The 22,798-nt window shown below is 42.3% G+C and overlaps 1 protein-coding gene across 3 annotated transcripts in view; it reads right to left on the bottom strand.

Moving 5' to 3' along the window:
* Positions 1-730: 730 nt before the first annotated feature.
* The window catches only part of EIF4E3 (eukaryotic translation initiation factor 4E family member 3), a 41,836-nt gene continuing 19,768 nt past the window's right edge, over positions 731-22,798 (bottom strand). For all 3 annotated transcript variants that reach the window (XM_082639806.1, XM_082639804.1, XM_082639805.1), the window contains exons 3-7: positions 15,279-15,373; positions 13,611-13,671; positions 10,935-11,001; positions 7,059-7,214; positions 731-2,720 (exon numbers count right to left, since the gene is read on the bottom strand). In XM_082639806.1, the coding sequence (XP_082495932.1) occupies positions 2,674-2,720; positions 7,059-7,214; positions 10,935-11,001; positions 13,611-13,671; positions 15,279-15,304 (357 nt within the window). In that variant the 5' untranslated portion in view covers positions 15,305-15,373 and the 3' untranslated portion in view covers positions 731-2,673. The remainder of the gene's footprint in view (positions 2,721-7,058; positions 7,215-10,934; positions 11,002-13,610; positions 13,672-15,278; positions 15,374-22,798) is intronic.

The raw sequence follows: 22,798 nt of genomic DNA, 5'->3' as shown, positions 1-22,798 counted from the left end.
GTTTTTTCTCCATCAACTGTATCCGTCAATTTAATAGGCACGTTATATTAACTGGACGTGTCCTCTGTAAACTACACCCTCACTTCAGAAATGCAGAAACACTGTGGGTGGGAGGAATATTAAAACGGAGTGAGCTGGCATTCAGAAAGCGCTTACAAAAGAGAACCGAAATACAGACAAGTTACTTTCAATGCGAACCATCTGTTCTTACTTAACAGGAATGACAAAGACCAGAGAGCAAGCTCTCTGGCTTCTGGATGGCTCTATGCAGAGAGTCCAGGCTACACCTGCAAAGACTTCGCTGAAAGACACCCGGATTCTACTGCAAGTACCCCCTTTCCCCAGCAATGGCCGAGGTGGGGGACACCACCCTAACACTAAAGTCACGTGCCCCACAAAACGTTTCCTTGTATCTCCAGAGAGTATTAGCTTCTTTAATCCAAAAAGGTAATGAGAGGTTTTTAAACTGATTACATCAGCTTAGTTCATACACTGTCTCTTAAGAACTAAATAGTCAATTAAAACAATTTCCAAAGCAAAATCTGACAAAATCCTCTCTTAGGGTAGTTTAGATGATAGGTTTTTAACTTGGGCAAATTAAACCCTTCTCACAGTTGGTATTTTCCACAGGGTCAGAAAGAGTGGCACAAGTTCTCTGGGACAAAAAAACCTACTTTGTGTGTTATGCCATGTTTCGTGATCATAAACGATAGAAACTAGAAAACATTAATGGGAGCCTAACGTTCCTATTCCTTTTATTTTTTTACTTCAAAAGCTACATACATGCAAAACTTGAACATGTCATCACAATGCTTTAAATAAAGTTCAAAAATAAAAATACTTCAACATCCATTTACTTATGGAAATATATGTGACAATTATAATGAAGAGAAGTCAATTATATCCTTTTTCTACTCTATCAGAAAAATACTTATATTATAAAAAAGAATTTAAATTCATGCCCAGAATATTTTTTTAAATCCTTGATCAATAATTTAAAAACAAGTTGGATGTTAGTACAATGTTTAAAAAAATAAAAGTTCCAGGCTTTTGAAAAATGGGTCTGATACCCTTATACCTCATTTTGAAATCACTGGAGAAACTCAAGTTTAGAAACAAAGCATTAAAAAAAAAAGAAAAGCCATGATCATTGTTATTATGGTTGATGTGGTTAGTGATGCAAGTGAAGGGCACGACTTTTGTAAAAAGATATTGTTTCAAATCCTTTAAAATGTTTGAATGGAGGATTTTATTTACAAACACAGGTTGCGGGCTGGAAGTAGCCCCACCTCTCTCTGCTGGTCAATACTGCAAGAGGAATTAAAAATCCTGGGTGCAATGAAGTTCGGATGCACCGCCCTTTTGTGAAATGTATAAGCATGCCTTAGCTCCCCTGAGTCCAGAAAAAAAAAGCCAGCAAGAGGAAGCATCTCCAAATGGCCCTGCCTTTTTCAGGTAGACTCAGAGGGAGGCTTGGCAGAGTCGAGGGAGGGAAATCAGAACACTCTGAGTGTTCCAGAGGGTGGTCATTTCCTTCTACTAAAACCGGTATTTATTTGGTAACACAATACGATGTATCTCAACAATTCTAAAAATTAATGTGAACAGAATGCATTCAGAGTTCAACTTTGTGAATGTTCACATTCATCCTGGAAATGAGATTTAACTTCTGCTCCTAAATGAAAAAGGCAGGGGAAAGCTGCCCAGACCGGAGAATGATTGATTATTGGAAACGACACACAGTATGAACAGTAAAAGGGGATCATTTAACAAAATGTGTCTGAATTGATTTGGAAAGCCCTAAGTGGGTACACACACCCAAAATTTAGAAGCAGCTTAATTCAAACAATTAAAATATCACCTTTTCTTTAGATCAAAAATTATAAGGTTTCCTATTGAGACAAACCCCTTGCTACCACTCCAAGTGCTTCCCTTTGAAAAGGCCAAATTGAAATTCTGGTTGGAAAATATTTCCACAGAGGGTCCAAAGATCTACAGTTTGATTTATATCCTGATACTCAACTGTGATTATAGTTTTCATTTTTGGCAACCCAACTATTATTTTCCTTTCATCTCAAAAAAAAAATCTTAAAAAGGAAAAATAAAAGATGTGTGTGCTCTCAGTGAAAAATCAGATTAAGTAAGGTTTTTCTTTTCCCTGGGACAGAAAAAACAATGCCCAGTGCACAGTATGTAGGAATGTGTCACAACAAATAATCAAAAGACAGGTTTCACCGAGCTATTCCTCCGAGGACAGTGTGGTTTTCAAAAGCAGTATTGTCACGATTATGCATATTCTCATTAACTAGGTACAGCAGAGCTACTTAAAGGGAAACCAATTTCTTGTGCCTCAATGAAAGGGGAGTATAGAAAACAATAATTAGACTGAATGAGGAGTTTAAAAGGGCAAAAAAAAAAATTGGAGTGAAAAGAACAGAGAATTCAGAAAGCAAAAAAAAAAAAAAAAGCAAGTAATGTGACGGTAAAAACCCACACAATCTCCCTCCACCCCACCTGCCACTTTGAATCCTAATTGCTCAATCTGCAAGGGCAGAAACCCACTCTAAATGGACCAGCATCGGGCTTCGGCAAGTCTTCTCTTCACTCTCCCTCCTGTTAAGACCGTTTCCAAAACCAATCAGCAAAGGACAAAGAATTCTTTACAGAGTGCAATTAGTGTTTTCCACGTCCACCTTCAAAAGCATGATGCTCTTCATGGGCTAAAGGACAGAAAAAAACAAAAAAGAAAAAAAGGAAAGAAAACTTTAAGCAAAGGATGGGGCAACCCTCCTCTAAGGCATCTCATTCAGTTTCCCCAAATGTTGGCAAGAACTCAAATACCTTTGTGTGCCAGTAACTGTTAGCTAAGGCGTGCATTTCCTGAGAAACGTAATAATGAAAATTAAAACAAGGAATAAACAAGCAATGGGCATGCTGCCTGTTCCTTCTTGCTGTGCCGGAGAGGATGAGTAATCCCAACAAGCTGATGAAGAGGATACGCTGGGCTGCCAGCAAATTCTGTAGGGAAACGCGCCCCGCAGAATGCAGTGCTGGGGAGGGGCCTCACAGAACCAAGACAGGGCCATTCACAAGCTTAGCTTTAAACATAAAACAAAACAAAAGTAAAACAAAACTGAGAACAACACAAGGAGGGTAGCAATTCTCTTAGGTCCTCCCCTACCTTTAAACACCCTCTGTGGGAAATGAAGTTTCATTAAATGGATGGGTCTTTTATTTTTCCCAATCACGTTTTTTTTTCTTTCTTTCTTTCTTCTTTTTTTCCAGCCCTACTGTCTGGCTTGCAAAATGACTAATTAAAATTAGGAACTTCAGAATAAAAAAATGATGCTATGAAAAATATTTTCCAAAGACTTAAATTTTTATAAAGTGGAGGTGGGAATTGGGAGACCTGTGAAATATAAAATATTTCCTCCAAGGCAAAAGGCCAAGTTTGAAAATCCACTTCCTGGACTTGGTTAAACCATCATCATGAAGCAAGGGCAGATCCTCTTCTCTCAAATGGAAAAGTTACTGACTTGGGGCTGAAAAAGCCAAAGGCCACTCAGGATCCCCCACGCTTTGTCCATCCCCCCTCCCCCCTAGGAAGGAGGTCCTAGGAAGGCAGACATGGGCTGGCCCCTCTCACCTCCTAAGCACCCCCTAAGTCTGTATTTTTAAGATGGACTAAATTCTTCAGAGTAGTGTGTGGTAGGGGTGAGGCGGGGAACAGGACCATTTGCCCTTTAGGATCATCATGGTTATTCACCCAAACCTGCTCTTCACTTGGATAAAACATTGAGAGAAGCACACTTTACAGCTCCCGGGGTTACTGCAGGTTGGCCCAATTCCCAAGGGTGGCCAGGAATCCAAGCTGACTTAATTGAACATTTCTCACATGTAGAACTTTAAAAATATTTCACTTTTTATGTTTTTGTTTTTTTTTTTAAGAAAGATTTTTAGGACAGACATCAAACAAAATGTGGCCTGCTCTTCAATGAAGTGTAGCATTGCTACTGGGTCAAATGGGGGGTGCCCACAGGCCTCTTAGCGATGCTGGACCCCAAATGATAAATCAAGAGATAGGAACTGTCCACGGATTTTTATTACTTCTCAGTGTGAGGGACAGTTTGGGGCAGTCATAGTTAAGACAGTGCAATCCTGATGGGTCATGGAGATGGGAACAGAACATTCAGAATCGGGAGAGTTCTGGGGAACAGGGGAAAGTTCTGTGGGCCTTAGGTTAGCCTTGGGTCAAAGCCAGAAGTCAGCAAACTTTTTTCTGGAAAGGGGCCGAGGATAAACATCTTAGGCTCTGTGGGTCACAGGATCTCTGTCTCAACTATTAACTCTACCCTTGTAACATTAAAGCAGCCACAGATGATATATACCCAAACAGGCACTGCTAGGTACCAATACGCTTTATATATAAATACTGAAATCTGGATTTCATACAATGTTCATATGTTACAAAACGTAGTTCTTCTTTTGATTTTTTTCCAACCATTGAAAAATGTGAAAGCCACTCTTAGCTGCAGCCCATACAAAAACAGGTGGGAAGGGGGCAGATTTGGCTTGACAGTGTAGTTTGCCAAACTCTGCTCTAAACAATTCTCACATCAGAAGACATTTGTCATTCAGCTGCTCCGAAGAACCTAACAGAATTTGGCGGGGGGAGGGGGTCTCCATTCATTTAAGTTTCCCAGTCAAGTAACCAAACTGTATCTAACACACAGATAACTTATCAACAGCCTGACCCTCAGCCACCTGACTGGAGGCCCTGCCCAAATTCATTAGGGCTCTTTCTATGCGGGAAAATCTCCCCTGTCACGTGGCTCCTGTAACAAGACTGAGGAAAAGCGTGGAGTTGGCCATTTCTGACCTAGTTCACCCTACCACCCTACCTGTTCTTTACCTACCTACCGAGCACCCTACCTGTTCTTTATCAAGCTGTGAGTAACATTTCTGCCCAAAACCTCATTTTTCCAAATCAATTCTGCAGCACGTGGTGTATATCCCTCCTGAGTAAAGGACTGCCTGCTTTATATAAAATAAAGACAATTGCTTGTTTTTTCCAATTCCAATTTTTATTTGAATAATCTTTGAATTTTTAAATGTCAATTTATGCCCTTAAAATATGCATTTCTACTAAGACCCGCGGCCAGTTCTGCCTATCTCACGAACATCACTATGGCCTCCACATAAATGTAGACGCCCTAAAGGGTGCCTGACCTGGGGAGCTGCAACGTCCCCTCCTTTGTCTGGCTTTTTTCTCCCCCCGCCCTCCCCCAACCCCAGCCATCACAACAATGAAGTGATGACTCATCCTTGCTTAGTCTTACCTCGTTATTGCCATTGTTCTAAAACCTAGCCTAACCTCTCAGTGGCCCGATTACCTCTGTGGCCTAAACACTCCTATCGTGTGTTGAGCCTGCTGCTACCCTACGTGTTAGAATTTTGAAGCAGAAGGGACCTTGGAGATCATTTAAGACCAACCTTCTCAATAGTAAGATGGGAAAGTGAAAGGAGGAGAAACCGTGACTTGCTCGAGGTCACAGTGTTGAAGTGGGACAAAAATCCAGAGTGCCTGACTTTACCATTCCAAATTGCTTTTCTCCTCTTTGGAGTCAAATGTGGAGAAGGTTCTAAGGAGGTAAAGAACGAGTTTGCCCCGTTCATAAATGGCGGCGAAACATACTTCCTTTTGGAGAATTTCTGCTGGACTTAGTCTCGTGGAGTACAAAAAAAAAGACCCTCGGTGAACTTTCAATTAATATCTGGGCTGAAAATACAATTAATGTTCCCTATGGAGTCAAAATTGCATCTACAAATGTGCGACTTCCACACGGCACAATCAATAAGCGACTTCTGCAGTGCCATCCTCTTGTCTCTTTTTTAAACTTTCATTTAAAATTCAGATGCTAAGCATCTCCGGAATATCTGCAGCAGCAGATCTGTCCCACTGCTTAAAATCTAAATCACTGGGCCTGTGATTATATGATAGCTTAGAGGGAGGCCTTAGTCTTCATATCATAGTAAGACAATCACAAAGCAAAATTTGACTTTTTTCTTCTCCTTTTTGACAAGGGGTTGGGAAAAGTGAAACGGTAATACAGTATATTTCACTAATACTAAGATGCACTCCCCACCCCGCCTCCCCAATGCACATATGAAGACCCTCGGAATCAAGAATGTGCCACAGTTTAATTAGGAGCCTTGTATTTTTCTTTCTTAGTAATACTAAAATAATACTTATCACCAAGAGCATCTTAGGTTCAATGAAATACCATGGTTTAAAAAAATTGGGTTACTGACTCTTGGAATAGTTTGGGGAATAGGAAATTCATCATGTACGTGTGGGGCTGTCAATCCTTTTCTCTAACTCACTGTTAAAACTGTAACCCGCAGTTTGATCTACCAAACACTGGTTTAATGGCACTAAGCTGTTTTCATTATGAAAAAGATGACTTTTTCAAAAGAGCACACAAAAGCAATGAACATGAATCATGATGCAAACAATGGGTCCACACAGCTATTCATACTGTTAACATTTCACCGCTATGCGTGCATTCTCTTCTGTGTCACGGTCATCCGTAATGAGGACGTATTAGCATTTCAGTAGAACATTCAATCTTGCCTGTGCGCAGAATGGGTTCCTCCACAGTTACAGATGTTATACATTATAAATCCCTGTTTGTGAAGGGATGATTGAAAATCTACCTGCCGGCTCATATAATAACTTGTTTTGTTATTGTTGCTTCGAATAGAAGGTAATTTTTTCTGAGAGTGACAAGTCTGAGATCAGCTTTGAATTTTTGAAATAACAAAAACAGTAAGTATCTCCTTTTCTGATCCGTGTGTTTAGGAGACAACTGAAATCTCACTTCAATTTCTGAGGCTAAAGTTTTTTTTAAACACCCTTAAAATGTATTTTATTGAATTATTTAGTGGATTATAGAATTTCAAGAGATTCCCCCTGCACCTCATTGGCAACACGGTTTCTGTCTTTAAAAGTATGATAGAATAAGCTAGAAAGTAGTAACTGGAAATGAAGCACTTACGTTTATAAAATACGGCTTTAAAAGATATGTGGGGCAGGAGTTCATAGATCTTTTCTAAAACGGTGGCTTCCCCCACTACAGCGGCATTTACGTTCCAGACTTGGACGACGTCTTCCCGGTCCCGGACACTGACACTAACTCCTATTACTTCGTCATCTGAGTGGAAGAAAGGGGGAAGAAAGAAATGAGTGATAATTTCAAGTCCGCTGGAGCCGGTTTTTTAGCGCTTATCATTTTATCTGTAAGCTGTAGAGAAGATGATCAAGACAAGGTGGCACGAGAGAACCCGTGATAAATATTGTTTCTAAGGGGAATCGTTGGACAAAAGCAAGTTAGTGGGCAAAAGCTGTAGCAGTCACATCACATTCATCCGGCGACTTAGGTAAACAGAGTGTCCCGGCCAAACAAATTTTCCAGACAAGTAACTTACCCTTCTTAACATGTTACCGAAGCTTTGGACTATTTCCTACTATGTTTTGATGAGACTTTTTCAAGTTGCATAATGATCGGCCCTCTGAAAGCCAACTGAACTCACATGAACTTTTCCTCGATGCTTAGCTGTCTTTGTTAAGAACAGCAAGTATTCCTCCCGACTTCCTGCCAACCATTCAGAGATCTCGGGGTGGTTAGTGCTCTAGGCCCCAACACTAACTGGACCCAGACTGTGTGTTCCGAGTTGCTCATTCTGTTTTCCGTGGTTTTGCTTGTCTGCTCCTTTCCTATTAATCATCCCTGCTCTTGCCTGCTTCTTTCTCCCTAGCCATCCCCCTTCTGGTTTGGGCATTTTCACTGTGGGCTAGAGAATGACCATCTGTTAGCCCTGTGTATAAAGTAAGTATCTTCTAAGTGTGGCCATGTCATTAGAGCGCTTCGGCAAATGGGCAGGGAAGCATTTATCTACGTTGATTAATGTAGGTCTTTTTTTTTTTTTAACTAAATTCTGGATTTGGGGCTGCTCTGTAGGCATTCGAGAATGGTGGCTGGATAAGTAGGATTGTGTACTGTCCTGTGGATCCACGTTGTGTACAGTAATTTGCAGCAAAATGACAGGAGTGAAGACTTGACTCCTGGTATACATGTTTGCGGCATGTTACTGAAGTAGGGTCACCCCGCTGCCCTTGCACACTCAGCATCAATGAGTGAAATGTGAAAGACGAGCATTATCAAAGTTAGGAAATTCTGCTTTAGTTAATATGTTTTGCCTAATTTTCCTTACTTACTATAAATCTGTACATCTCAGCATTTCTGCTATCAGCTTTTCCGTGTGTCTTCTGGAGGTTAAAACGTTCCAGCATTTAGATACAATTTAAATGAGGACCTGTCCAATTACTAAAGGAGTTCATCTTCGGTAAAATAATTCCTTTCTTTCCTCCGTCCTTCCCTTCTCTCCTTCATTCCCTTTTCCCCTCTCTCCCTTCTTCCCTTTGTAAATAAATTTGACTCTGGCTAAATGTGTATGATGTGACACTAAATAATTCCATGTATAGAAGTGTTTGAAAGCAGACAAAATCAGTCGAAGGTGTCAGAAGTTGGGCTTGTGGCCACCTCTGGGGGAAGGGAGGGTGTGGAGAGATTCTGGAGGCCAGTAACATTCTGTTCCTTGATCTGGGTGCCAGTTACAGGGATGTTTACTTTGAGAATATTTATCAAGGTACACACATCATAGTTTGTGTCCTTTTCTGTATACATGTCACATTTAAACAAAAATTTCCAAAAGAGTAAACAGTTCCTGATCATGGCTATCCACAGAAACTTATTATCCCATCAAGAAATGTGTCTTAGGTACATGTTTCTTGTTTTCTCATTTATCTTCAAAGTATATTTGCTAGAGCTCAATGTTAAATTCTATGTGAACAAAAAAATCATCAAGTGAAGAGGGAAGCTTTGGCATTTACCACTTTCAAGAACAGTCATGAAGACACTAGCTCAGCCTTTCAGGAAAAGAGCAGCATTTTCCAGTCTTTTTGTTTTGCCCAGTTCTACACTGTTGGTCAGAGGGTACTGTAGCTTTACGGGCGCTGAAAATGCTGAACTGTCAATATTTCAGTCTTGCCTGGCTTTTGGTACCTACGTGTAACCCCCTAGCACAGCACTTGCAGAAAGGGCATGGTAAAAAGGCTGCAGCCCATATGCAAAAGGAGATCCATCAGCAAACATGTAATATTCATAAGCAGAATCAACCAGCAAAAATGCTGATTATTTTAGGGTACTGGCAGCAGACGTCAGAGCTAGGAGGAGCCACTGTGTGAAGATGGGGGAAGTGAGGACCAGAGAGATGAGCTGACCTGCTGTCGTGGTGGAGCTGGGTTAATTAAGAGCGAACAGTTAATACTTAATGGTGCTCTCGTTCCAAAGTCAACCACGGAACAATAGGTCTTCTTTGCTCAATCCTGCCTATTTATTATTACTTAGACTATTTTCCCTGGTTCTGGAAACAGGAATAATTCATACAGAAAACTTCCTCTCCCAGGGATTTACTTGTTTATAATTATACCGAAGATGCATTTTTGACTACATATTGTAAAGTTGCTACCTACCCCCTATTTAAACAGAAAGAACCTGTACTTTTAAGACAATTTCATCTTAACCCAGTTTCTGTCTTCAGTGAATAAAAAGAGGTGTAAGAATTAAAGAAAACAAAAGTAGAATGATTGAAACTGTTAGTGAGGTAAATCTGAAACCTGCTTGGCACCAGCTAGGCCCACAAGGGTTCCCAAAGACAGAACCAGTTAAGAAGCCTGAGGGCAAATCAATCAATACCAAATAGTTTAAAAAAAATTAAAGCTGAAAGCTGAACAGGAAAAATGTTATTCTAAATGTTACCTCAGAAGCATTCAGAAGGAACTACCCAAGAAGAAAACAAAACTTTAAACTAGCAATTCAATTTTCCTCTTTCAGTGGTTTCATGACAAAAACAAAGCAAAATAAAAATGGGGTAAGGGATTAACAGGTACAAACTATTAGGTATAAAATAAGCTACGGGGATGTGTCGTGCAGCTTGGGGAATAGAGTCAATATTTTGTAATGACTACAGATGGAGCATAACTTTGAAAATTGTGACTCCTTATGTTGTGTACCTGTAACTTATGGGTTTTGTACATCAGCTATACTTTAATTAAACAAACAAACGAAAAAAGCAAAATAAAAATGTACTCACGGGGCTCTCAGAAACTCACTCAGTATTTGAAAACTGAGTGAGTCTTCAAGTAAAGTCTTCAAAGTAAAGTCCTGAAGACTTTACATTTTAGCCCCAATTGTCGGATCACAGGCACTAATGGTGATTCATCCCCACCTCCCCTTTATCTCTCACTTTGAGTAGAAGGGACCAAGAGAGGGACAGGAGGAAGGGGCGAGTAATTGAGAGGGGCAGAAAGGACTGTGCCGACCTAACTACAAACTTCAGGTGACAACAAAGGCACGGGGCTCTTCTGGAAGAATTGGAACTGATGAAGGAAACCCACCACCAGTGGTGTTAGGAGCCCAATGTCAAATTTCATTTTCTTCTGGAACAAATATAAGGCTGTATGTCAATTATACTTCAGTTAAAAAAAAAGTTTTCCTTTTTTTCTGCCTATTTATTTTAGACAGATGGTCATGGATACTATGAAGATGAGCTATAAGTGCAAAAAATATATAGGCATATACACATATGTATATCCACGTAATACACACATATGTAAATATACATATGCACATACACATGTAACATGAAAACGCCACGATCGCATGGGAAAAAGCTAAGTAACTTCATAGTTACAAAATAAGCGACTCCAAAATATGTAAAAAAGGCAAACACACAGAAACAAAGCTCAGCAAGGAACAAGCACAAGCCAAGCACGCGCGAGTGGGGACGGCCAGAGCTGAGGGTCTCATTACCTGCAACGGCACAGTCTGTGAACTGTTCCCCGATAGTCGCTAACAACAACTCTTTCCAAACTGTGGACTGGTGTGGGAAAAGAACAGAAAGCAAAACAAAAGAAAACCAAGGAAAAGGAACACATACACATTTTTAAACAATTATCTTCAGGAGCTACCCAAGTCACATTTTCTTTAACCTCTCATGCCCTTTCCACGCCCGTATCTGGAGCCCGCAGACATCGCTGAATCACAGGCGTAAACACCCACGTGGTGGCCTATGTTTGTATTGTTTTACACATGGCTTTGCACAGAGAGATACAAGGGATCCCAAGTCACAAACTCTGTGTCCACAAAACTGTGGGGGGTCCGAAGCCACAAAGCTAATCTCTAGTGCCACCTCTATGAAGCTGAGAACAACGTAGGAAAAATGCATTCAAATGACCTACACTTTTCCAATTTCTTTACCTCTCACTGATTCAAAATGTATAAGCTGGTTATAAGTGAATGCTATTAGGACCATCCTTCTCTTCAAAACCCTTTCCTGCTTTTCCTGCAGTTTATAAGGTACTTCGAAGGTTACACAAGTGAAGAACACTTAAGGAAATTGCTGCTTTACTGAATACCAGAGACTTGCAGATTTCCATTCACGTCAAGGCATTTTGTTTCTGCTAAGTGACTGAACTGTGGTGTGTGTGTGTGTGTGTGCGCGCGCGCACACGTGCATCTCCCTGGAAGAGTTAGTGCACGCTCTAGTCCACCTCTTCCCTATGAGAAAACCTTGAGTCTCTTCTGGCTGAAGATCCCCTAATGCTGTCCAATCAACAGCCAGCATCCACGCACAGGTAACTGGAGGTCTCCCAGCTCTTTCCAGTTACTCCTCCTTGAAAAGTTCTTGGTTCCGTATCTCTTCCTTGTCTTGGTTCGCAGGCCCTGAACTCCACCAGAACCGGGTTTGATTCCTGACAGTCGGCTTAGAGCTGTACCCTGGGCAGGCTTATTAGCCTCTCTGAGGATCAGTTTCCTTCAGCGAACAGGGAATAATAATAGGACCGACCTCCCAGGGCTGTTGTGACCATGAAATTAGTCAACAAATGTTGCGTTCGATGGGCTCAGCACCGTGATTGCAACAGCACTGGAGATTTAAGATCCATTCCATAAATAGCTACGTGTTTGCTCTGGACCAGGCGCCCACTAATATATTAACTATAATGAGAGTAGGTATTATCATGTTCTAATGAGCTGAAAGCAGCCTCACTGAATTTTTAACCAAGACCACAGCAGTTAACCGTCATGGCTTTTCACTCTCAAGGAGGGTTTTCTTTTCTCCTTCCTAGACCCTCCGTCTGGCCTACCTGTCTCCCACCTAGAAACCACCCCTTCTGTTTTTTATCTGTCTCGTCTGCAGTCTCTTACGCTATAAGGAACGAAGATGACAGTGTTGAGAGGAAGTTAGGGGAAGGGGACGTTCCCTCTCCTGCTGTGAATTCAGAGGAGGTTGACCCACCGGATTCCCACTGGTCAGCAACAAAGAGAGAGGGCTGAGCTGCTTGGGGTGAGGACACTTGTGCAGATGTGAAAGCGTTATTATTTGCGACTGAATGTGGTCAAGTGAGCTGACAAGGAGGGGGGACAAACTTGTCTTTCAGCCACCTTTCGTCCAACGCTGACATCATGATTGTTTCTACCAGAAGTCACTGTCTACTGCAAGTACATAAAGAACATGGCAAGGAAAACGTGTTCTTGTGGAAATTCAAAACAACTTTCTCTCCTTTTAGGGGGGCAGGAAGAGCTTCACAGGCCTTGCTTGGTTTTTTGTTTGCTCCCCTGACGTTTTAAAAATTATATATGCCCAATACTAGCCAAATCTCGTAGCTATGCATCTTAACGATAGTTTGCACCTTTAACAAACAAACTGGGTCATATCTTTAGCTTTGTGCTCATGGGGAAACAATGCAAGGTCAAGCCTATGGGTCCCTGGAGATGTTTGAATCCTTTGAGCTCAGCCACATGAAAGAAACCATGAAAAGGTGAGACTGGGGAGCATGTGTCCTTTCATCCATTTTCAAAGGCGGCTTAAGAATAGATTTGAAGGCTCTTTTCAGTCAGTACAATGAATTAGAGCCCACTCCTGGGAAACCCAGGTTTCTGAGGCTTGACCACTGCCAACCAGCGCCCGAGCAGGCCGTGCCATCAACCAGGGTTTCATCAACCCCAGAGGGAGACTGGACACGGCCTCGCATGAAACCCCAAAGAGCGGTGAGATGCAAGGCCTCCCACACATCCCCACTCTCTGTGCCAGGGTCACTCTCAGAAGTGCTTGTCGCCCCAGTGGGGAAGGGACGAGCCTTTGCTGGGAGGGATCCTGCTTCTCACTACGTAGACCCACTTCCACATGTCGGTCATGGCTGTGGAGGACATGACGGCCCTAATCAGCTTTTCTGTAAAGTTTATAGGCATGTAGCTGTTCAGAACTCTATGATACAGTCACACCATTACACCATTTCTACAGAGACTCACAATATATTTTCAAGGTGACAGTGTAAGGCAGAAAACCACCAAGGTGAGAACAGAACTTCTCACCCCCAGTCCCATTCTGAGTCTACCAGGCGGACTGTCTAGAACGCACAAGAGGTTCATCATAAGCGGTCAACAACCCCGAACTTAGCTTCTAGAAAAGCATGAGAAGAAACCTACCGTGCTGTCCTTGGGAACTTTCATCTTCCATACGCCACCCTTTGCATTACTCTCCTCTTCCCTGGATCAAAGACCAATGTTCACAATTACACTCATGGATTAAGTAGCTCTACATACACCTAGTTTAACAATGGATGACATTAAAAACAAAAAAACAATGGAGCATTCTGCAATAAACTCTCCCCGGTTCGTTTTACTGGAAACAGAAGCAGATGAAAGAAAAAGGGAGGGGATGGAGATGGGGAGGGAAGAAGGTGGGATTCAGTGGCCAAAAGGGTAGGGAAGGTGATGGGACACCAGGTTCTCATCCTCAAGGAGGTGGTGAGGACAGAGGTTCCCTAGACCACCCGGGGTGGACAAACTAATACAAGTGCTTCACACGTGTGAAGGCCTTTACATTTCAATGTCATGCTCTTGACATCGCCTCATTTGATTCGCATTTCAATCTTGTGTCATAAGCCTAATAGGGGATTCAGTCCCGGTAGAGGACATCTGCTGTTTCCCTGTGTAGTAACTGCTCCCTCTTCTGGCAAGAGCACCCCAATTTCCCTTTAAGGAGCTACTTGTCCCCTACTTTTATGCCAGACCCTTTCTGATATGGCTGATTCCATATCCTAGCTTTAAAGGTGGGCTTATGACCCAGGTTTGCTTCCTAGTCTTCATGATTGGCCAGGGATGGAAAGGCAACCCACGCTGGGCCGATGAGAGCCTGCCCTGGCATTTTACTGGAGCTGGTCAATGCTGACATTGACAAATTTGTAGGGCTTAAGACTGGAGCTTATAAAAGCCATTTTGTCACCACAAATGGGAGAACCTGCCTGAAAATTAAACCAAGGCAGAGCAAAGCAAAGCAAGTCTGACGGAGAGTGTCAGATTCCTAATAAGAATTGAGCACCCAGATCTGCCCGAAATCAGTCCTACCGGTAGACTGTTTAGTTACAGAAGCCAAAAGATTCCTCTTTTTTGGGGGGGCTCAGTTTACGTTTCTGCCATTTGCTACCAAAGAGCTAAGGTATATTCCCATTTTATTAATGGGTAAATGGCTTAGATCAGTTGAGGGACATGATGCAAGGATTTACTACTAACGGGGACTCCAGCCTAGGCAAACTGGCTTACTGTCCTCCACCCTCAACGCTACTCCAGCTATTAAAGAAGAAAGACGCCCTCTCCTCGACCCTGGGCCATGATCAGTATCATACACTTTCTATGTGGTCCACATGAGGTATGTCTGAGGTTATATGATCTTTGTTCATATAACAGATGTGGGTACCACATCTGTTCCCTCATCTCCCCTCCAGCCTATAAGCTTTTTCACTCCACTGTCCAGCTCATTATTGAACAAGTGAAAGAACAAACCCAAATGATGCCACACCCCGATACAAAGACCTGCATGGCACCTTGAGGGAGCTAATGTGGACCTACGTACTGTGAGACTGCAATGGGGTCCTCCATGGGCAGATGCTGAGACACCTGCGTGTCACTCTGGAGCACAAGGGTTAAGGGGTAGAGGGAAGGGCTCTATTTCAACATTAACTCATGGCTAAAATGACTTTGCAACACCACCAGGAGAAAATTACTTGAGCATTCCAATTTGGCATGAAGTTATTTTATTCAGTTCACAACCATTTCCCTCCCACCTTAACCTCAAACTATACAGAAGACACTTACCAAAGTGGCCGCCTCTCTCCTCTCATTAAATGATAACTACATCTCAAGGGCAGGCTAGTCACAGGAGGAATGTTATTGTACACACTCCAGAATATCTTTAAAAGAAAAACACTTTGTTTAATACACCCAGTATTGACTTACTATGTCGTTAGCTCCTAAAATGAATGCATTAAAGAAAAAAAAATCAGATTCTCATTAAGTCCTATCCATTCAAACTAGATTTTTCTCAGTATTCTTTCTAATTTTCTGCTAGAAAACGTAACATAACATTAAAGAATGTTCTTTTCTTTTCTGAAGGCAGGCTAAGTTGTATGCTTCAGGAAGCTATGGTTTAGCAAACATTCCTATGCAATGTGTCTCTACATAAAACAGGGTAAGGATCTTGCTAATGATTTTTCTGACAGGTATATGGCATCTAATAAAGCCTGTAGTGCTGAGTATGTGTACTGAACCATATTTCCTTGTGACACAGACTCTGTCTTCTTTCTAAGCCTAGAAGGAGTCTGTTACACTTTGGATTGGGGGATGGGGTACAGAGGAGGCAAAGAGGAATCACCTCGTGTGTTCTGCACCCCCTCCTTTCCTCTCCCAGGAGGAAAAGGGAATAGATCAGCTGCCAAAGCCACAAGTTGCCCAAGATACACGGTGTTAGGAATTCCATGACTGTGTGTTCTCCGAACTCACAGAGTGAAACCCAAGCCCCCAATAGGATGGAATTAGGAGGTGGGGGTCTTTGGGCATAAATAGGCCATAAGGATGGAACCCCACCCCCCCATGATGGGATTAGTGTCCCAATAAGAAAAGGAAGAGAGTTAGCCCTCTCTGTCCACCATGTGCGGATATAATGAAAAGATGCCTATCTGTCTATAAGCCCAGGAAGACTGCCTTCACCAAGACTTGACCATTCTGGCACCCTGATCTTGAACTTCCAGCCTGCAGAACTGTGAGACATGAGTGTTTGTTGTCGAAGCCACCCAGTCTATGGTATTCTGTTATAACAGCTGGAACTAAGACACAGGGTGGCTGGTAGTCAGACACAGATTACATAAAAATAATAGAGTAATAGTAACAATGAGAGTAACAGCAGCAACAGTAATAGGGCCAGGATTTCGCCTCTTTTACATGTTTATGTAATTTATCTGAATGACAACCTAATTAGGAGGTAATTATTCTTCTTGTTTTATAGATAAGGAAACTGAGGCACACAGACTAATCCTCCCAAGCATCACTGTTTGGTATGACCATCAGGATTAGGACAAGAAGTGAGTTTACAAAGAAGAAAACCCTTTCCAGTTTGTTTGGAATGGTACCAAGAATCTCTACGCTACGAACTCTATGCACAGAATTACTATACAAATGAAAAATTATCACTCTGTGTGAAGTAAGTCAAGGGTGGTTGTCTGGGTCTCCTAGTGGATCTCAGGAGAACAGAACAAGCAATAGAACAATTAGAAACATGAATCCAAGGGCATCATGAATGGAGCAGCACAGGTGGAATGAAATTTTATCGATGTTGAATGATAATCCTTATGGGTTGTTTGAGCCCATGTTGTATAAAAACTGAAGCCAAATTAACTGCAAGGCCAGCAACAGGGAATGATAAGATAAAACTAAAGGCAAAAAACCCCCCAAAACACCTGACAGTAGATTTATTAAGAATACCTTATAAGAACCTGCCGTATAGCACAGGGAACTCTACTCAATACTCTGTAATGGCCTACATGGGAAAAGAATCTTAAAAAAAAAAGCGGAAATAAAAAAGTGGATATATGTATAACTGATTCACTTTGCTGTACACCTGAAACTAACACATTGTAAATCAACTATACTCCAATAAGAGTTATTTAAAAAAAGAAAATGACGAGAAAAAAATTTTTAAATGCTAGGAAAAAACAAAAAAATAAACAAACAAACAAAAAGAATACCTTGGGTCCCTTATACTAAAACGGTGCTAATGTAGGAAGTAACTGAAAATAGCTCTGTAGTAACAGTAGATCCTCAGACATCTGTCTTTGTGGAGATACCCACCTTATAAATGGTTTGCTATCGGTGCAAATAATAAAATTACTCCAATATTTCAGTTATAGCTTGTGGTGTGGGTGTGAATAGGCAGAGCTGGAATTTGAGGCCAGGCAGTTGGATTCCAAAACCTGTACCCTTAACCACTAAGCTATTTCCTCTGCAGATACTACTACGTATTTTAGGCACATATTTCTCCAGTCCTAGAAGCCATGGACCAGGTCACGAGGTCATGGACGAGGTCACAGAGTGAGGGTCACCTGTTGAAGATGTTTTCCCACCAGCATGTGCCCTTCATCACACTGACTATGCCACTGCCTTAGCTCTAGCCTAGGACTTCTGCAATGATGTGGCAATGACCCGTGCAGAATTTATGGACACACTTATGCTAGAATATACATCCCTGCTTCCACCAAGAGGACTTTGGTGCCAGCAAACTTCAAGTCTCCTAAAAGGCATACCAGGCCAGAGCACCTGCCCTCACACCCTTGCCAAAGTTCTCAAATCCTAACTTTTCACCCAGGGTTTGAAGCACCTTGGAAAACACAACAAAATGCTTCTCCCGTTCCAAAGGTGAGAAAATCACACTAAGGATCATGCTACAGTGTGCAGCTTTAGAAGCTTCTCTTGAAAACACAGACAACTGATTTTGTGAGTCTTGGCAAATGTGAGAGGAGGAGATTACAGCCCAAGAAGATACAGTGAGAGACTTCACCCTGACCTAATGTACTTATTCAAGTGCATATTTGCATGTTTCTGCATGAACACAAAATGAGAGTGAAATATGCGGTGACCTCATTGAAAAGACCCCCATTAAAGTCCATGGCACTAAGTCGGTCTGTTTCCATATTGCAAACTTCACGCAGTGTGTAGAATACTCGTCAAGCATGTATGATGGCAAAAGAGCTGAAGGAAGGAACCCGGTATCACACAGCTCCTTAGACCTTCTTCCTCCCCTGTGGAAGTGAAAGTGCTGTTTCACTGGAAACTTGATAATTCTTGGTCATATTCTCTGTAACATACTTTTATGTTTGTTGAATCATCCAAATTTTACTACAGATAGAACCTTGCGAATAGATTTCAAAAGCCCTTAGACTTATAATTAATTCTAAGTGGTCTGCAAACAGTAGACTGCAGTAAAACTAAGCACAATGTTTATTAATAATAATGAAGTGTTTTTTTTCAAAAGCCTTAATGACAACCCGAGGAGAGGGAGGGAAGTCAGGCATCACTTATTCAGTCAACATGTGTGGACACCAACGAGGGCAGGGTGCTGTGGTGAGTCCCAGGTGTGGTTAGATTCACTAGCCAATGGTGTCCACTTAACAAATCCCCAGCCTACTAGTCCTGATTGAAGCAATTATGCTCCTCCCAACAGTCCTTTGCCAAATAGATAATCAATCATTACCAGGAAAACTGGCAAATTTCCTCATTTTTTTACTAAATGTTCTGATGGAAAAAAAAAGAGAGAATATACTTGAAAATACTTGAGAAGAAAAGATGCCATGTGGTGACAGACAACATGGTGTTAAAAAAATAATAATAAAGAAAGAAAAGAAAAGCATCCAGCAAATACACCTCCAAAAAACCCAACAAATCCAGAATTTCTTCCGCAGGTCATAGCATATAAATCTTTGAAAGTATTTTTGAAATTTTAAACATTTTCATTCCTTAGGTATTTCCAATTGGCTGGGGCTTGTAGCCCACCAAGTAAATCAATGGTTTATGGGAAGGGCAGAGCCCAGAAGAAAGGCAACTGAAGAGCTTAAGGGATGTCTTTTAATTCACAGCAGGTACAACAGGCTGAAAGCAAAGTGTTTCTGACCTGGGACAGCCAGGTAGTCGAGAGAGAAATGGGTTTTGCTTTGCATTCCAAAGGGCTTGACTTAAAGTGAGAACCAAAGATGGGAGGACCGATAGGGGAGTGGGCAATTTCTCACCACGCAGTTAAGTTGATGAATGAAAAACAAAGTCTGAGTTGGGGAGCTAAGTGGGGTTCACACATTGAGAGAACAGGAGAAAAGGTGGGGGAAACAGCAGAGCAGTGTGTATTCGGCTTCCTGGGCAAGGCCCATAGTATATGTTTACTGATGTTAACATTTTTCAGTGCACAGGGCTTTCACTCTGGTGAAAACCCAAAGACGTGATTGGACTCAGACGCTTTATACATCATTTTAACAAAGGATGATAAATTGTGAAGAGTGACCAGACAAAGGAAAGGGGGTCTGGGGCCCCTAGAGGTGGTATATGGTGTGACTGTGCTGAGGAAATACAGGGTACATACATTTGCTTAGTAGGTTTGTTATGCAGACTCAAGTGGTAAGAAAAAGGGATACCTTCACAAATGTAAATTTATGTCACCTTTAAAAGGGTAATTTATGCCCTGATTTCAGGCCGATCGAGGAAGTCGGAGAGCTCCTCCTGGGTCTGCTGTTTTTCAACTGCCTTCAGTTCAAAGTAATTCTTAAGTTAAAGTGACATTTCTGGGGTGGCATATTCTGATCCCCCTTGAGAGACCAAGTTGTACATCTGAAGTGACTGAATCACTTTCACTTGACAAGATTTAATCTCCCACCCCACCTGCACAGCGGCTTCCACTGCCAACATACCAGCAGACAGAGGATCCAGGTACTTTGACTTCGGTTCTGTTTCTGCACAACTGGGCTGTGACTGTAATGTTGATCCCATCACAGACCCCATGAATAAATTAAATGACAGCTACATAATCCTGTTATTCTCGATACTAAGCTTCACTAAACAGAACTGTGAAGTAGACCTGCCTGCAGGGCTTTCCCTCTCTTTTTGCAGGAGGGAGTTTCTCTCTTTCTGCCCTCGACCCTGTCCCTTCACCCAAATGGTCCACTGCAGGTCGTTCTATTGCAGGATGCCACCCACCGTGGGCTGCCCTGCTGTGTTCCAGGGCAGTGACGACTCTGAATCAATCTTTCTATCATTCTCCATTATCAGTCCTGACCTAGAAAACCTCTCCTCCCAAAAGGGACAGCCCTCCTTTCCCAAGGATTTGCAAAGCAATCTGCTGTCCTACCTTAATGACCTGCAAGAGCACAGCAGCTGCACAACCTTCTGATAAGGGATGATGCCTTGATATCACCAGCCATACACAGGTATAGAAGGAAGATTCTCTTCATTTTAAGAGATTGTATCTATATTTCTCTGAAGACCTTCTGTTTATGATAAATGATGCTGGATATCCATGTACAGAAGAAATATGAAGCTTCTGTTTTCCGTGAATTTAAGTAAAAAGTCGGTCAATTTATGGGACCACTGCATAGGACACAGAACAACAGGACACAGTGTGGCGAAACCTTGAACGTGATACCTGAGGTGGGTTAGAATGCTACACAGGAATGAGTTTTAAGGGCTGGAATTTTGGTCTTGGGGTAGCAAGGGAGCACTCCCCTGCAAATCGTTAGCTGGCCGGTAACTCCCTTCTGCCACAGGTAAAATCGGGCTTGTTCAGAAGCTGTGCTCTATTCTGCGCTGCATGCATTTAGGACATAAAAACACAGAAGAGGGCTTCCCTGGTGGCGCAGTGGTTGGGAGTCTGCCTGCCAATGCAGGGGACACGGGTTCGAGCCCTGGTCTGGGAGGATCCCACGTGCCGCGGAGCGGCTAGGCCCGTGAGCCACAATTACTGAGCCTGCGCGTCTGGAGCCTGTGCTCTGCAACAGGAGAGGCCATGATAGTGAGAGGCCCCATGCACTGCAATGAAGAGTGGCCCCCACTTGCCACAACTAGAGAAAGCCCTCGCACAGACACGAAGACCCAACACAGCCATAAATAAATAAATAAATAAATAAATAAAATTAAAAAAAAAAAAAAAACACAGAAGAAATGTGGAAAATTTGGAAAGGTTTACAAAAGAGTAAAAGGAATCAGTAAGTGCCTGGAAAACACATCTAGATGAAACATGGAATTTACCAAGAAAGGCAGGTAAGTAGGGAATAAATTTAACTCCAACCAGAGGGCATTACTGGTGGCTGTGATGAGACTGTCCTCAGCAGGGGTCGGTGGGCCAGCTGGAGACACAGGCCTCCCTCACTCCTCAGTCAGGGTGGACCAAAAGCAAGAGGATGGACCTAGAAAAGGAGGGAGTTCTGGTCCCAGAGCACAGCGTGACTGGCTGTTTCTACCACTTTTCGGGCCACTTGCCTCCCAGCCTCAGCCCCTCCAGCTAATAAACGGGGATAACAATTCCTCTGCCACCCCCATCAGCATCTCTGATTTGCTGAGGGCTTCAAAGTACAAAAAGACATATTATTCAATATGTCCTTATGGAAAGCAACCATCAATACCACATGATAACGGCACTGCATCTAAACACAGACGAGGGAAAAACAGACACGATTAGGGATGTAAGTTTTTAGTGCTGACAGAGCAAGAGTTCAAGAATCAACATGTAACCACAAAATAAAAAGACAGCGGGGCAGAAGCATATCCTCAAATGACTTTAAATTCAGCACCCAGGCTAGTTCTCAGATACTAAGGACTATTCACAGATATTAAGGACACAGCCTGAAATCCCCAAACTCATCGACAAGTTAAACACATTTTCATAAGTAGAGGTATTCGCAGTGGTATAATCTGGGGGAAAACTGCTTGAAATAAATCATCTAGAAGGAGCGGTACACGGTTTTGTGATTTAAAACATGACTGAGGAATGTACAAGAAGATGTTCCAATAGAAGTAGGCAAATAACGGCAGACGAATTCATTATCATTATCTGGCACTTAGTAGGTGCTTTTTACGTCCTTGTGCCATTTCATTCTCACAACCTCCTGATGCACTTGGTATCACAATTACTCCCATCTTAGAGATGAGCAAACAGATACAGAGAAGTTAAGCAACTTGCCTGAGCTACTAAGTAGCAGATGTGAGATACCAACCCAGGCAGTGTGACCACCCTACACCCAGGCCCACATCCTCCCCGGTCAGCCGACGGAGCTGAAGCGTAGAATCCGACCTTCTGTAAAAGCTGCCAACAGCTGAGGGCTTACTAAGTACCAAGCACTACTAAGAACTACGCAATCTCATTCAACCCTCACTCAACCCTAGGGAGGAGGAACTGCTACTATCTGTTTTACAGATGAAGAAACGGAGGAGGACAGGCACATCGGAGATACGACAGAACTTCCTGACCCCCTGGGGCAGTGTTTCATTATCATCCCCCTAAGTTGAAGGAGCCCTTTTCCTAACCACGTTCTTGTGAAACTTTAATACCACCAAGAGACTATTTATCTATGTATGTACCGTATGCCTATCTGTGCTTTCTACGTACAAACAGCATGATTTTTTTGGCCACACCAAGAATCAATTTTTGCCGCCGTTGAGAATGTGTGGTTACAGCTTAACAGATCGTTATGTGAGCAGTCTGCTGTGACAGGAAAGTGGTTCATTTATTAATTTCTCATTCACTCATTTGATCCTTCAGTATGTATGGAGTGAAAGGAACCAGGCACAATACAGTACTCCATTTATAT

Source organism: Mesoplodon mirus (genome assembly GCF_964341445.2).
Source record: "Mesoplodon mirus genome assembly, chromosome: 12".
Lineage (NCBI taxonomy): Eukaryota > Metazoa > Chordata > Mammalia > Artiodactyla > Ziphiidae > Mesoplodon > Mesoplodon mirus.
The sequence above is the reverse complement of the archived record's forward strand: the minus strand, read 5'-3'. Positions and strand labels throughout refer to the sequence as shown.